Genomic DNA, 16,870 nt, shown 5'->3' on the forward strand with positions numbered 1-16,870 from the left:
ATTTTGAAAAAATGCGTAAATACAAAAAAGTCAAAAATGGACTTTTCTCAAAAGTTAACTTTTTTGGCATATTTGGGCTGTGCCGAGAGTCCTGATATGTTTTGGGAACGTTTCCCGGCGCTCCTTGGCCCAAAAGTGTTTTTTGACCGTTTTTGAAATTTTGAAAAAATGCGTAACTACCCCCCCTTACAAAAAAGTCAAAAATTGACTTTTCTCAAAAGTCAACTTTTTAGCATATTTGGGCTGTGCCGAGAGTCCTGATATTTTTTTGGAACGTTTCCTGCGCTTCTTGGCCCAAAAGTGTTTTTTGACAGTTTTTGATGTTTTGAAAAAATGCGTAAGTACCCCCCTTACAGAAAAGTCAAAAATTGACTTTTCTCAAAAGTCAATTTTTTTGGCATATTTGGACTGTGCCGAGAGTCCTGACAGTTTTTTGGAATGTTTCCCGGCGCTCCTAGGCCCAAAAGTGTTTTTTGACTGTTTTTGAAATTTTGAAAAAATGCGGAACTACCCCCCCCCCCCCCCCCTTACAAAAAAGTCAAAAATGGACTTTTCTCAAAAGTACACTTTTTTGGCATATTTGGACTGTGCCGAGAGTCCTGACAGTTTTTTGGAATGTTTCCAGACGCTTCTCTGCCCAAAAGTGTTTTTTGACCGTTTCTGAAATTTTGAAAAAATGCGTAACTACCCCCCCTTAAAAAAAGTCAAAAATTGACTTTTTCCAAAATTAACTTTTTTGGCATGTTTGGGCTGTGCTGAATTTCCTGACATGTTTTTGGAACATTTCCCGGCGCTCCTAGGCCCAAAAGTGTTTTTTGACTGTTTTTGATATTTTGAATAAATGCGTAACTACCCCCCCTAACAAAAAAGTCAAAAATTGACTTTTCTCAAAAGTCAACTTTTTTGGCATATTTGGGCTGTGCCGAGAGTCCTGACATGTTTATGGAATGATTCCCGACGCTCCTTTGCTCAAAAGTGTTTTTTGACCGTTTTTGAAATTTTGAAAAAATGCGTAACTACCCCCCCTTACAAAAAAGTCAAAAATTGACTTTTCTCAAAAGTCAACTTTTTTGGCATATTTGGGCTGTGCCGAGAGTCCTGACATGTTTATGGAATGTTTCTAGACGCTCCTTTGCCCAAAAGTGTTTTTTGACCGTTTTTGAAATTTTGAAAAAATGCGTAAGTACCCCCCCTTACAAAAAAGTCATAAATTGACTTTTCTCAAAAGTCAACTTTTTTGGCATGTTGGGGCTGTGCTGAATGTCCTGACATGTTTTTGGAACATTTCCCGGCGCTTCTAGGCCCAAAAGTGTTTTTTGACCGTTTTTGAAATTTTGAAAAAATGCGTAACTACCCCCCCTTACAAAAAAGTCAAAAATGGACTTTTCTCAAAAGTCAACTTTTTTGGCATGTTGGGGCTGTGCTGAATGTCCTGACGTTTTTGGAACATTTCCCGGCGCTCCTAGGCCCAAAAGTGTTTTTTGACCGTTTTTGAAATTTTGAAAAAATGCGTAACTACCCCACCTTACAAAAAAGTCAAAAATTGGCTTTTCTCAAAAGTTAACTTTTTTGGCATATTTGGGCTGTGCCGAGAGTCCTGACATGTTTTTGAAACGTTTCCCGGCGCTCCATGGCCCAAAAGATTTTTTTGACCGTTTTTGATATTTTGAAAAAATGCGTAACTACCCCCCACTTACAAAAAAGTCAAAAATGGACTTTTCTCAAAAGTCAACTTCTTTGGCATATTTGGGCTGTGCCGAGAGTCCTGACATGTTTTTGGAACGTTTCCCGGCGCTCCTAGGCCCAAAAGTGTTTTTTGACTTTTTTTGAAATTTTGAAAAAATGCGGAACTACCTCCCCCCTTACAAAAAAGTCAAAAATGGACTTTTCTCAAAAGTACACTTTTTTGGCATATTTGGACTGTGCCGAGAGTCCTGACAGTTTTTTGGAATGTTTCCCGGCGCTCCTAGGCCCAAAAGTGTTTTTTGACTGTTTTTGAAATTTTGAAAAAATGCGGAACTACCCCCCCCCCCCCTTACAAAAAAGTCAAAAATGGACTTTTCTCAAAAGTACACTTTTTTGGCATATTTGGACTGTGCCGAGAGTCCTGACAGTTTTTTGGAATGTTTCCAGACGCTTCTTTGCCCAAAAGTGTTTTTTGACCGTTTCTGAAATTTTGAAAAAATGCGTAACTACCCCCCCTTAAAAAAAGTCAAAAATTGACTTTTTCCAAAATTAACTTTTTTGGCATGTTTGGGCTGTGCTGAATTTCCTGACATGTTTTTGGAACATTTCCCGGCGCTCCTAGGCCCAAAAGTGTTTTTTGACTGTTTTTGATATTTTGAATAAATGCGTAACTACCCCCCCTTACAAAAAAGTCAAAAATTGACTTTTCTCAAAAGTCAACTTTTTTGGCATATTTGGGCTGTGCCGAGAGTCCTGACATGTTTATGGAATGATTCCCGACGCTCCTTTGCCCAAAAGTGTTTTTTGACCGTTTTTGAAATTTTGAAAAAATGCGTAACTACCCCCCCTTACAAAAAAGTCAAAAATTGACTTTTCTCAAAAGTCAACTTTTTGGGCATATTTGGGCTGTGCCGAGAGTCCTGACATGTTTATGGAATGATTCCCGACGCTCCTTTGCTCAAAAGTGTTTTTTGACCGTTTTTGAAATTTTGAAAAAATGCGTAACTACCCCCCCTTACAAAAAAGTCAAAAATTGACTTTTCTCAAAAGTCAACTTTTTTGGCATATTTGGGCTGTGCCGAGAGTCCTGACATGTTTATGGAATGTTTCTAGACGCTCCTTTGCCCAAAAGTGTTTTTTGACCGTTTTTGAAATTTTGAAAAAATGCGTAAGTACCCCCCCTTACAAAAAAGTCATAAATTGACTTTTCTCAAAAGTCAACTTTTTTGGCATGTTGGGGCTGTGCTGAATGTCCTGACATGTTTTTGGAACATTTCCCGGCGCTTCTAGGCCCAAAAGTGTTTTTTGACCGTTTTTGAAATTTTGAAAAAATGCGTAACTACCCCCCCCTTACAAAAAAAGTCAAAAATTGACTTTTCTCAAAAGTCAACTTTTTTGGCATATTTGGGCTGTGCCGAGAGTCCTGATATGTTTTTGGAACGTTTCCCAGCGCTTCTTGGCCAAAAAGTGTTTTTTGACCGTTTTTGAAATTTTGAAAAAATGCGTAACTACCCCCCCTTACAAAAAAGTCAAAAATGGACTTTTCTCAAAAGTCAACTTTTTTGGCATGTTGGGGCTGTGCTGAATGTCCTGACGTTTTTGGAACATTTCCCGGCGCTCCTAGGCCCAAAAGTGTTTTTTGACTGTTTTTGAAATTTTGAAAAAATGCGTAACTACCCCCCCTTACAAAAAAGTCAAAAATTGACTTTTCTCAAAAGTACACTTTTTTGGCATATTTGGGCTGTGCCGAGAGTCCTGACAGTTTTTTTGGAATGTTTCCTGGCTCTTCTTTGCCTAAAAGTTTTTTTTGACCGTTTCTGAAATTTTGAAAAAATGCGTAACTACCCCCCCTTACAAAAAATTCAAAAATTGACTTTTCTCAAAAGTCAACTTTTTTGGCATATTTGGGCTGTGCCGAGAGTCCTGATATGTTTTTGGAACGTTTCCCGACGCTCCTTTGCCCAAAATTGTTTTTTGACCGTTTTTGAAATTTTGAAAATATGCGTAAGTACCCCCCCTTACAAAAAAAGTCAAAAATGGACTTTTCTCAATAGTCAAGTTTTTTGGCATATTTGGGCTGTGCCGAGAGTCCTGACAGTTTTTTTGGAATGTTTCCTGGCGCTTCTTTGCCTAAAAGTTTTTTTTGACCGTTTCTGAAATTTTGAAAATATGCGTAAGTACCCCCCCTTACAAAAAAAGTCAAAAATTGACTTTTCTCAATAGTCAAGTTTTTTGGCATATTTTGGCTGTTCCGAGAGTCCTGACATGTTAATGGAATGTTTCCCGACGCTCCTTTGCCCAAAAGTGTTTTTTGACCGTTTTTGAAATTTTGAAAAAATGCGTAAGTACTCCACCTTACAAAAAAGTCAAAAATGGACTTTTCTCAAAAGTTAACTTTTTTGGCATATTTGGGCTGTGCCGAGAGTCCTGATATGTTTTTGGAACGTTTCCCGACGCTCCTTTGCCCAAAATTGTTTTTTGACCGTTTTTGATATTTTGAAAAAATGCGTAACTACCCCCCCTTACAAAAAAGTCAAAAATGGACTTTTCTCAAAAGTCAACTTTTTTGGCGTATTTGGGCTGTGCCGAGAGTCCTGACATGTTTTTGAAACGTTTCCCGGCGCTCCTAGGCCCAAAAGTTTTTTTTGACTGTTTCTGAAATTTTGAAAATATGCGTAACTACCCCCCCTTACAAAAAAGTCAAAAATGGACTTTTCTCAAAAGTCAAGTTTTTTGGCATATTTTGGCTGTTCCGAGAGTCCTGACATGTTAATGGAATGTTTCCCGACGCTCCTTTGCCCAAAAGTGTTTTTTGACCGTTTTTGAAATTTTGAAAAAATGCGTAAATACAAAAAAGTCAAAAATGGACTTTTCTCAAAAGTTAACTTTTTTGGCATATTTGGGCTGTGCCGAGAGTCCTGATATGTTTTGGGAACGTTTCCCGGCGCTCCTTGGCCCAAAAGTGTTTTTTGACCGTTTTTGAAATTTTGAAAAAATGCGTAACTACCCCCCCTTACAAAAAAGTCAAAAATTGACTTTTCTCAAAAGTCAACTTTTTAGCATATTTGGGCTGTGCCGAGAGTCCTGATATTTTTTTGGAACGTTTCCTGCGCTTCTTGGCCCAAAAGTGTTTTTTGACAGTTTTTGATGTTTTGAAAAAATGCGTAAGTACCCCCCTTACAGAAAAGTCAAAAATTGACTTTTCTCAAAAGTCAATTTTTTTGGCATATTTGGACTGTGCCGAGAGTCCTGACAGTTTTTTGGAATGTTTCCCGGCGCTCCTAGGCCCAAAAGTGTTTTTTGACTGTTTTTGAAATTTTGAAAAAATGCGGAACTACCCCCCCCCCCCCCCTACAAAAAAGTCAAAAATGGACTTTTCTCAAAAGTCAACTTTTTAGCATATTTGGGCTGTGCCGAGAGTCCTGATATTTTTTTGGAACGTTTCCTGCGCTTCTTGGCCCAAAAGTGTTTTTTGACAGTTTTTGATGTTTTGAAAAAATGCGTAAGTACCCCCCTTACAGAAAAGTCAAAAATTGACTTTTCTCAAAAGTCAATTTTTTTGGCATATTTGGACTGTGCCGAGAGTCCTGACAGTTTTTTGGAATGTTTCCCGGCGCTCCTAGGCCCAAAAGTGTTTTTTGACTGTTTTTGAAATTTTGAAAAAATGCGGAACTACCCCCCCCCCCCCCTACAAAAAAGTCAAAAATGGACTTTTCTCAAAAGTACACTTTTTTGGCATATTTGGACTGTGCCGAGAGTCCTGACAGTTTTTTGGAATGTTTCCAGACGCTTCTCTGCCCAAAAGTGTTTTTTGACCGTTTCTGAAATTTTGAAAAAATGCGTAACTACCCCCCCTTAAAAAAAGTCAAAAATTGACTTTTTCCAAAATTAACTTTTTTGGCATGTTTGGGCTGTGCTGAATTTCCTGACATGTTTTTGGAACATTTCCCGGCGCTCCTAGGCCCAAAAGTGTTTTTTGACTGTTTTTGATATTTTGAATAAATGCGTAACTACCCCCCCTAACAAAAAAGTCAAAAATTGACTTTTCTCAAAAGTCAACTTTTTTGGCATATTTGGGCTGTGCCGAGAGTCCTGACATGTTTATGGAATGATTCCCGACGCTCCTTTGCCCAAAAGTGTTTTTTGACCGTTTTTGAAATTTTGAAAAAATGCGTAACTACCCCCCCTTACAAAAAAGTCAAAAATTGACTTTTCTCAAAAGTCAACTTTTTGGGCATATTTGGGCTGTGCCGAGAGTCCTGACATGTTTATGGAATGATTCCCGACGCTCCTTTGCTCAAAAGTGTTTTTTGACCGTTTTTGAAATTTTGAAAAAATGCGTAACTACCCCCCCTTACAAAAAAGTCAAAAATTGACTTTTCTCAAAAGTCAACTTTTTTGGCATATTTGGGCTGTGCCGAGAGTCCTGACATGTTTATGGAATGTTTCTAGACGCTCCTTTGCCCAAAAGTGTTTTTTGACCGTTTTTGAAATTTTGAAAAAATGCGTAAGTACCCCCCCTTACAAAAAAGTCATAAATTGACTTTTCTCAAAAGTCAACTTTTTTGGCATGTTGGGGCTGTGCTGAATGTCCTGACATGTTTTTGGAACATTTCCCGGCGCTTCTAGGCCCAAAAGTGTTTTTTGACCGTTTTTGAAATTTTGAAAAAATGCGTAACTACCCCCCCTTACAAAAAAGTCAAAAATGGACTTTTCTCAAAAGTCAACTTTTTTGGCATGTTGGGGCTGTGCTGAATGTCCTGACGTTTTTGGAACATTTCCCGGCGCTCCTAGGCCCAAAAGTGTTGTTTGACCGTTTTTGAAATTTTGAAAAAATGCGTAAGCACCCCCCCCCCCCCCCCCCCCCCCCTTAAGCCTGAGTTATACTCCCGCGTTGCGGTGACGGCGTAGCGACTACGGCGTCATTCGACATTCGATAGTTCTGCGGTGAGGGAACGCGTTGCTCTGTAATTCACCGCCAAGCCACTAGAGGGATGTGGCGTTATGTTTGTACGGTTTTGGGATATGATTGTTGACTACTTCCGCTAGTCGGAGAAAAAATAAACAATGCAAGATGGAACTCTTGAAAGTAAATATTCTGCTCATCAACACTGAATAAATATTGAACATACAAATGTTGACGGGCAGGCGACGCAGAAGACGGTTTCGAGGCGGTCTGGCCGACTTTTGATGCCGCACAGAGAGTTTTAGACTCGGGTGGAGAGAGCTAGCTGTGGCGGCTAGCTTCAAACTGGCGTCGAGCACTGCGTTCAAGGTCTGCAAAGCCCTCCAGCCTGATTTGTTTGCCGTGTCCTACAACCAGCCAGTGGGAAGCCATAGCAGATTTCTGGCGTCTAGGGAACTTCCCAAACTGCGTTGGGAGGCTTGATTTTAAGGTTATCATAAAAAGCACCGAGGCACTCTCAATCAGTGATGATGTATTGTGTGTGTGAACTGTCTGTTATTGAAAATTAAAGATCAAAACAACTCTTTTGACACCAAATCTGTGCTTTATTCTTCATATACTTGAAACATATGTACACAGTAAATGATGAAGTGCACCAACCAAAAATACGACATAAAGTGATAAAAAGTTGGCAGTTTTTGGCCGACTGGGTCACCGCTTCGTGTGGCCACTCGATTCCGACCACCCACGTTTCGGTGGTTCTTCCATTTATTTATTTTTTCAATCGCCGACCTTGCCATTTGGCAGTCACAATAATAATTTCTTGACGAGCCTTGCTCTTCGATGATACTCCCGTCGGCTTGGTGCATTTTTGCGTGTAGAAAATAATGTTTGATTCTATTCTACAATGGCGGTGTTTTCGCCCGGAAACAACAGTCTGAACGGACCAATCACAGTCTGTTTTCGCTACGTCAACGCGTCTACGCGACGCGAAGGTTAGAAAAATCGAGAGGTGCGCGTCAGGCTACGGCGTAGGGTCGTAACTCGATTCTTCCTTGACGGCGTAGGTCTGACGCGGAAGTATAACTCGGCCTTTACAAAGAAGTCAAAAATTGACTTTTCCAAAAAGTCAAATTTTTTGGCACATATGGGTTCTTCCGGATCATCCAAATGCTCTCTAGTGAACCGCCGATGAGCCTGGACGTGTACTGGCTTCAGCAGGGGGACATGATTGGCAGTGTAAGATTTGAGTCCCCGGCGGCGCATTTTGTTACTCATCGTAGCCTTTGTTACTGTGGTCCCAGCTCTCTGTAGGTCATTCACTACCCCCCCGTGTGGTTCTGGGATTTTTGCTCACCGTTCTTGTTATCATTTTGACGCTACGGGGTGAGATCTTGCATGGAGCCCCAGATCGAGGGAGATTATCAGTGCTCTTGTATGTCTTCCATTTTCTAATAATTGCTCCCACAGTTGATTTCTTTCCACCAAGCGTTTTACCTATTGCAGATTCAATCTTCCCAGTCTGGTGCAGGTCTACAATTTTGTCTCTGGTGTCTTTCGACAGCTCTTTGGTCTTGGCCATAGTGGAGTTTGGAGTGTGACTGACTGAAGTTGTGGACAGTCTTTTATATTGGTAATGAGTTAAAACAGGTGCCATTAATACAGGTAACGAGTGGAGCCTCGTTAGACCATGTTAGAAGAAGTTAGACCTCTTTGACAGGCAGAAATCTTGCTTGTTTGTAGGTGACCAAATACTTATTTTCCACTCTAATTTGGAAATAAATTCTTTTAAAATCAAACAATGTGATTTCTATTTTTTTTTCGACATTCTGTCACTCATGGTTAAGGTTTACCCATGTTGACAATTACAGGCCTCCCTAATATTGTCAAGTAGGAGAACTTGCACAATTGGTGGTTGACTAAATACTTATTCGCCCCATTGTACATATAATGTAACAATGTTCAAATAACAAAATGAAGTGCATTACAGTATATAATCAGTTTATTTTTCTTGCTATCAAAGCCAACCTGTTACAGACATCAACTTGGGTGTTAGATGTCCAATTCATTTGAACATGGGAGAGCTGACATAAACAATCATGTTTAAGAGCTCTTTTGGTTTTGAGTCCACTCCACATAGACATCAAATGCTTACAGTGTGTATTCTTATATGAGTTATCAAACTTCCCTTTACAGAGAATCGCTTGTCACAAAATGGGCAAGGGAAGGGTTTTTCTCCAGTGTGCGTTCTCATGTGGTTTTTCAAGTGCGTCTTTTGAGAGAATCTGGTACCGCAATCCGAGCATGCAAAAGGTTTGTCTCCTGTGTGTGTCCTCATGTGTTGAACCAACGTGGACCGAACGCTAAAACTACTTTTACAGACAACGCATGTAAAAGGTTTCTCTCCAGTGTGGGTTCTTATGTGGGTTCTTAAATTCTCCTTGCGGGGGAAACTTTTACCACAGTCCGAGCATGTGAAAGGTTTTTCGCCGGTGTGTGTTCTCTGGTGCACCACCCATGCCGAGCGGTCGCAAAATATTTTGTCACAAATGGAGCAGGAAAACGGCTTTTCCCCAGTGTGAGTTCTCGTGTGTGTTGTCAAATGCGCCTTTTCGTAGAACGCTTGGCCGCAGAATGAGCAGACGAATGGTTTTTCCCCTGTGTGATACCTCATGTGTCTTTTAAGATTCTTTTTATGGCCAAAGGTTTTGTGACACTGAGAACATTTCAAGCATGTCGAGTGTTCATCATCAGTCTCAGGAGAGCGTGGCGTCGCGTAGTCACTGTCGGATAACGCAGATACAGTGCTGTCGGTTTTCGATCCTCTGCGGCAATTTTCATCACCGTTTTGACCGGAACTGCCACTTGGAAGTTGCGTCGCTCTTTTGTTCTCGCTCTGACCTTCGTCGTCTTCACTTTTCACTATGACACAGATAACCGGGAAGTCTTGACTGATGCCCTGCTGGTCCTCTTCTTCTTTGACACAGGAGAGTTCAGGAGAGCAGATCATAATATCGCCAACATCCTCCATAGCTTGTGTGGCTGCAAATGATGACAATGATAAGTGAATATTCATGTATACATACAGCAGGGCTGCAAGCATTAATCAGCAACTAAAAGATTAAATTAGTGGACTAATTAATTACTAATTACTTATGGATTAATTAAAAATCAAATTAGTGGACACCTATTTTGGTAGTCGATCAATCGTCTAGAGATATTGTTGCCCTAAAAATTGCATAAAAACTCTTTAATAACTACTACTAAACTAAAAAAAAATGAATTAGTTGAATGATCAATTTTGGAGGGACAAATTAATTATTTAAATGGTAATTTTTTTTTTAATTAAATGCCAATAAAAAAAAATGTCTTGAGTAATTAAAAAAAGAAAATCATTCTGAAAAAAAATAAAATAATTTAAGGTAAAAAAAAAAAAAAACTTAAAATAATCAATTGAAACTAATTGTAATAATAATAAATAAATAAATAATGATTTCAAATAAGTGTGGCTTAAAACAAAGTACACATAGTACTTTGCTCTGGGGATTTTAAATATTTTTCAGTTTTCATGGATGGATGGATGGACGTCGCTGCCGATAGGTGTTTATATACAGTGGGGAGAACAAGTATTTGATACACTGCAGATTTTGCTGGTTTCCACACTTGCAAGCCATGTAGAGGTCTGTAATTTGTATCATAAGTTCTCTTCAACTGTGAGGGGCGAAATCTAATACAAACATCCAGAAAATCACATTGTATAATTTTTAAATAATAAATTTGTATTTAACTGCATGAAATAGGTATTTGATACATTACCAACTAGTAAATATTTCGGCTCTTAGTTCTTTTTTAAGAACCCCTCCTGTTCTCCACTCATTACCGGAAGTAACTGCACCTGTTTGAACTTGTTACCTGTCAAAGACACCTGTTCACATGCTCAGACAAACAAACTCCAACCTCTCCACAATGGCCAAAACCAAAGAGCTGTGTAAGGACTAGAGCTGGGAATCTTTGGGCACCAAACGATTCGATTACGATTACGATTCAGAGGCTCCGATTCGATTATAAAACGATTATTGATGCACCCCACTCTTTTTTTTAATTTTTTTTTTTTTTGTTTTGTACATTAGTTCCAAAATTGTTCAAAAATCCTCTCAGGCTAAACCAAACTACTATTTCAATATCAAGTTAACATATAGCAGTAAACAAATATACAAAAATAACAGTAAATAAAAAAATCTCCAGTCCCCATTCTATATCAGCAGCTTTAAACTACTTTCAATTAATTTAATGTTGTGAATCAACCGTTAAAGTTGTTAAAATTGCTCCTGTTATTCCATAATTTCTCTTTTGTCTACTTTCAACATGTAAAAGTTTTAAAACTATTTTAAAGATAGATTCAAGTCAATATTTTACCGATTTAGGAGTATTTTAGATAAAAAGTTAATTAGGTTCGCTTGGAAGGTTCGCAACAACAGCCTTGCAGGGAAGTGTACTGCTTTAAGATGGCGGCCGTTACTAACGCCCGCATCTAGTTTTTTGTAGATGTGCTGGTAACGATACCGAAGCTATAATGCAGCGGTCTCAAACCGACTCCACAAAGGGCCGCAGTGGGTCCTGGTTTTTGTTCCAACAGATCCAGCACAAACAGTTCAACCAATGAGGTTTCTACTAACATAAGCAGCACCTGATTGCAATCAACTGATTACACTTGAAAGAAACCAGATTGGTGAAAAGGTATTTGTCTCGTTTGGTTGGAATGAAATCCAGTACCCCCTGCGGCCCTTTGAGGACCGGTTTGAGACCACTGCTATAATGCATCTAGTCCTATATAAATGATATCTACCGTAACATAATGCGGCTTGTAGCAGCTTTTCGGCAGCAGTCAGGTATGTTTTTTTTTTTTTTTTTATCTCGTGGCGTGAGTTGAGCATTGGCGTTACCCGAGGGGCCGGGTAATGAGAAGCATGATGTTTAGCTACTCTCGCTCCGTCCCTAATTGCGTACCGAAGACCGCGCGGCGCGCTGAGTGTGTCGTACTTCTGCTTTACTTGGCATATTTCAATAATCGGAATTTGGATGTTTGTGAATCATTCTCGAATCTCCCACGGCCGAATCGCGAATAATCTAAGAATCGGAAATTTTGCACACCTCTAGTAAGGACATCAGGGATAAAATAGACCTGCATAAGGCTGGGATAGGCTACAGGAAAATAAGCAAGCAGCTTGGTGAGAAGGTAACAACTGTTGGAGCGATTATCAGTAAATGGAAGAAGTTCAAGTTGATGGTCAATCTGGCTCGTTCTGGGGGTCCATGCAAGATCTCACCTCATGGGGCTTCACTGATCATGAGGAAGGGGAGGGATCAGCCCAGAACTACACGGCAGGACCTGGTCGATGACCTGAAGAGAGCTGGAACCACAGTCTCGAAGAAAACCATCGGAAACACATTACGCCGTCATGGATTAAAATCCTACAGCGCACGTAAGGTCCTGCTGCTGAAGGCAGTGCATGTCCAGACACGTCTGAAGTTTGCCACTGACCATTTGGATGATCCAGAGCAGCAATGGGAGAAGGTCATGTGGTCGGATGAGACCAAATTGAACTTTTTGGTCTAAACTCGGCTCATCGTGTTTGGAGGAAAAAGAAGGATGAGTATAACTGCAAGAACACCATTCCAACCGTGAAATATGGATGAGGAAACATCATTTTTTTGGGGCTGCTTCTCTACCAAGGGTACAGGACGACTGCACCGTATTGAGGGGAGGATGGATGGGGCTATGTATCGCCAGATCTTGGCTGACAACCTCCTTCCTTCAGTGAGAGCCCTGAAGATGGGTCGTGGCTGGGTCTTCCAGCATTACAACGACCCAAAGCACACAGCCAAGGCAACTAAAGAGTGGCTCCGTAAGAAGCATCTTAAGGTCCTGGAGTGGCCTAGCCAGTCAACAGATCTGAACCCGATAGAAAATCTATGGAGGGAGCTGAAAGTCTGTGTTGCCTGGCAGCAGCCCCGAAAGATCTGCATGGAGGAGTGGGCCAAAATCCCTGCTGCAGTGCGTGCAAACCTTGTCAAGGACTACAGGAAGCGTTTGGTATCTGTAATAACAAACAAAGGTTTCTGTACCAAATATTAAGTTCGATTTTTGTGATGTATCAAATACTTATTTCATGCAATTAAATGCAAATTTATTATTCAAAAATCATACAACGTGATTTTCTTTTTTTTTTTTTTTTTGTATTAGATTCCGTCCCTCACAGTTGAATAGAACTTATGATACAAATTACAGACCTCTACATGCCTTGCAAGTGGGAAAACCAGCAAAATCGGCAGTGTATCAAATACTTATTCTCCCCACTGTGTGTGTATATATATATATATATATATATATATATATATATATATATATATATATATATATATATACATATATATATATATATAAGGGGTGTGACAATATATCGAAATTGTGATATATCGTGATACTTTGCATCCCAAAAGGTTATCGATACGCTCATGCCAAGAATCGAGATATAGTTTTGACTCAATGGCAGCCACTGACAGTCACTGTTTCCGATTTTCAGGGCATTTACAGGTCACTTTCTGTTCATTTACAGATAACTTCCTTTTGAGTTTGAGTCACTGCCTATTCATTTGTGGGATTCCCGACTCACTTCCTGTTCTGTAACCCAAAATCAACAGGACGTGCCCATAAAATACCCCCAAATCAACAGGAAGTGGCTGAAAATCAACAGGTAATGACCAAAATGGCCCAAAATCACCTCCTTGCCTGGCATTAGTTGGCTGCCACTGATGTCTATAGAAGTGGGAGGGGCCTGTTTGAAGTGGGAGGGGTTAATTTGCTGCCATCCTCCCAGTTCAAATGGACTGGACATAAACTTACAGCAGAAGGATGAATACAGCTTGTTTTCTCTGTTTATTAGTTTTTTTGTAGTATGATTTCCTGACCAATGTATTGATAATCGCTGTATTGCTATATCGTGAGATCATCGTTATTGTGAGCTTCATATCGGAAATCGGATCGTATCGTGGGGTACTAAGAGGTTCCCACCCCTAATATATATATATATATATATATATATATATATATATATATATATATATATATATATATATATATATATATATATATATATATATATATATATATATATTAGGGCTGTCAAACGATCAAAATTTTTAATCGAGTTAATGTCGAGTTAATTACAGCTTAAAAATTAATTAATCGTAATTAATCGCAATTCAAACCATCTATAAAATATGCCATATTTTTCTGTAAATTATATATATATTCTGTAAAATAAATTGTTGGAATGGAAAGACACAAGATGGATATATACATTCAACATACGGTACATAAGGACTGTAGTGGGCATTTCACTCTACTGTCATTTAAATCTGTCTATGCTGTCCTCACTCCGAAGCATCTACTTTTTCCAAAGCTAGACAGCTAGTGAACGACGCCTTAATAATCAGACTTCTTCCTTTTTCATCTGATTTATTAATAAAATGGCCTCAAACCATTGTCCTCTTTAGACCATCGTAAAACTACAAAAAAAAGTACACAAGCATTGCATTAGCAACAACGTTAGCTTAGCACGCTATACAGGTTCACTAAACATAAACAAAAAGCGTCTCATACAAAAAATATAACATTTCGCTTACTAACATAATATGTACATTCTTTACAACAACCATACTTACGGACAAATCTTGTCCAAGGATCATATAAGCACAACATTACAATGTAGGCGTCAGCCCCAGACGTCGTGCAGCCATATTGAACTGGCAAGAAGACAATAAACCATGTCGCAAAGCGACGACAAGAGTTCGCTGTTAGACAGCAGAAAAAGCCTTGCTGTAAAACTTACCAAAAGGCAGAATACTGTCTGAGCGGGACATGTGCGTTAATTGCGTCAAATATTTTAACGTGATTAATTAAAAAACTTAATTACCGCGCGTTAACGCGATAATTTTGACAGCCCTAATATATATATATATATATATATATATATATATATATATATATATATATATACACTTATACTATATGTTAAAGAGATGTCCATTGTAGTGACCAGTGTCCTTTAAAGAGTTAAAGTCCTTGTTTTTCATCAAAATTAGATATTTGTAATGATGATGACAATAAATGTTTTATTTATGTGATTACTGTATATTTGCCTTTTCCTTGGAGAAAAAAAAATTACACAACTTTCCAATGCACATTTCCAGCTAAAACCTTCATTCCGAATAAATGTAAGAGTAAATAAAACGTGGGAGTCAATTAGAAATTTATTTGCAATTAATACAAGGGAACTAATCACAAAATGTGGGGTGGCGTGGCTCAGTGGTAGAGTAGTTGTCCCCCAAACCCAGAGGTTGTGGGTTCAATTCTCCACCCTGATGAACACGCCTAAGTGTCCTTGAGCAAGACACTGAACCCCACGTTGCTCCTGGTGCTGCGTCACCAGTAGGTGGATGGTGAGATAGTGTAAAGCGCTTTGAGCGCCTTGAAAGGTGGAAAAGCGCTATATAAGTGTAACACCATAACAAAATAATCTGTGAAATAAAACGTAATCTACGAATGATCGCGGCCAACCCTCCCAAAACAAATGGATTGAGCGTCTATCACTGTCAATTGCAGTCTTATGACCAAAAGTGATAAATACCTACTAGTAATAAAACTGAACCAACCTGCTCCGAAGACAACTTAAGGTCCAAACAGCGTCTGTTGCCAGCTCGAGAAAGTTCCGTTTCATACAGTCACAACTCCCATTTTGCACTTGACATGCTTTCTCGTCTTTTCGATCACATTGCTTTAGTTGCCACTTTTGGTATTTAGCTGCTTGATGTTTTCTAACTTCTGCGTCTCTTTGCTAGCGGCTAGCTAGCTATAAACTATGGTGGAGAAGCAGCAAAGTGAACAGACAAAAATGTAGACCAACTCTACTAATTCAACAAGTGTCTTTACTCTGTTATACACTAGAATTGGGCACAGAAAGAAACGCAAACTGTCCTGAAATAATATTGCCGAATATTAGTACTGCATTTTTGATGCTACTTACCCGTGCAGCAGATTGCCTACGGCAAGTCCACCTAGTCAAAATAACGAAACGCGCGATCTGACACTTTGTGTCTCGTCAAATTTTATCCGGAGCATTTAATCTATGCACATTATTTGTTAATAAGGCATGCAATCGATATGAACTAGGATGAGTGGTAGTTTATGACTATTTTTTAGTGCCAAAGACGGCAGAAAAATAAAAATAAAAAATCTTTTTGAACAGGGAGCTCACAGTTTAAGAGATGACACCACCTTTATCATCTCCATCCCAGTGGAATTTTGTTCCCATCCCATCCCATATTTGTACTGTGTTATACTTTATACGCCAATAGGTTATTGAGTCGATACTGACAAGATTCACTATGTTTTTTTTTTTTTTTAATGTCACTGTTTAATCAAAGAACCAACAGGTTGCTACCAATGTTTCCCACCAGAACAAAAGTTCCCGCTACAATAGTGTCTACATTAACGCATTGTCTGCCACTGACGGCGCTAGACATTCAATCTATTTGGGCCGGTAGGCGTAAATATATATATATTATATAAATAATAACAAATAAAAATAATATAAATAAATATTGTATCTGTATGGCTCAATAAAACACTGGGTTTGACTCACTGGCAATGAGAAGTCTGGTCATTTGCGATACATTCATATTAGTGAGTCTCAGTTACTGTCTGTACATGAACTTAATAAAATCGTTTTACTCTATAAAGACTACAATGCGGTGTAGAACAGAAAGAAAAAAAAAACACATAATGCTAACACTGGTTACCATTTAACAGATGATTTTAATAGACCACAAATATCACACAAACATACAAAATACAAGCAATTCGCTTCCTTTTACATTAGTTCATATACTATTATAATCTTTTTTTTTTTTTAAATACAACAATGACCAATGACCTAGTTACCTACTGCGTGTTCTCTTGTGATTATTCAACGATGAATGATAACTAAATCTCGTGTAGCAGATTGAGCAGCTGAAATGTTTTTCTCTTTTGTGTGATCTTGAATGTGTTATCAAATTTGTACTTCGGATGAATCTTTTGCCACATTGGGAGCAGGCAAAAGGTTTCTCTCCCGTGTGCGTTCTCATGTGTTGAACCAAACCGGACTGAACCCGAAAGTTTGCGTCACATACCGTGCAAGAAAATGGTTTCTCTCCCGTGTGTGTTCTTAAGTGCGT

The 16,870-nt window shown here is 39.0% G+C and overlaps 1 protein-coding gene across 1 annotated transcript in view; it reads right to left on the minus strand.

The window, feature by feature from the left end:
- The window catches only part of LOC130922253 (gastrula zinc finger protein xFG20-1-like), a 31,530-nt gene extending 15,858 nt beyond the window's left edge, over nt 1–15,672 (minus strand). The window contains exons 1-2 of the mRNA XM_057846945.1: nt 15,308–15,672; nt 8,739–9,634 (exon numbers count right to left, since the gene is read on the minus strand). Coding sequence (XP_057702928.1) covers nt 8,739–9,623 — 885 coding nt within the window. The 5' untranslated portion in view covers nt 9,624–9,634; nt 15,308–15,672. The remainder of the gene's footprint in view (nt 1–8,738; nt 9,635–15,307) is intronic.
- Nucleotides 15,673–16,870: the final 1,198 nt, after the last annotated feature.

This window comes from Corythoichthys intestinalis, chromosome 1 (assembly GCF_030265065.1).
Source record: "Corythoichthys intestinalis isolate RoL2023-P3 chromosome 1, ASM3026506v1, whole genome shotgun sequence".
Lineage (NCBI taxonomy): Eukaryota > Metazoa > Chordata > Actinopteri > Syngnathiformes > Syngnathidae > Corythoichthys > Corythoichthys intestinalis.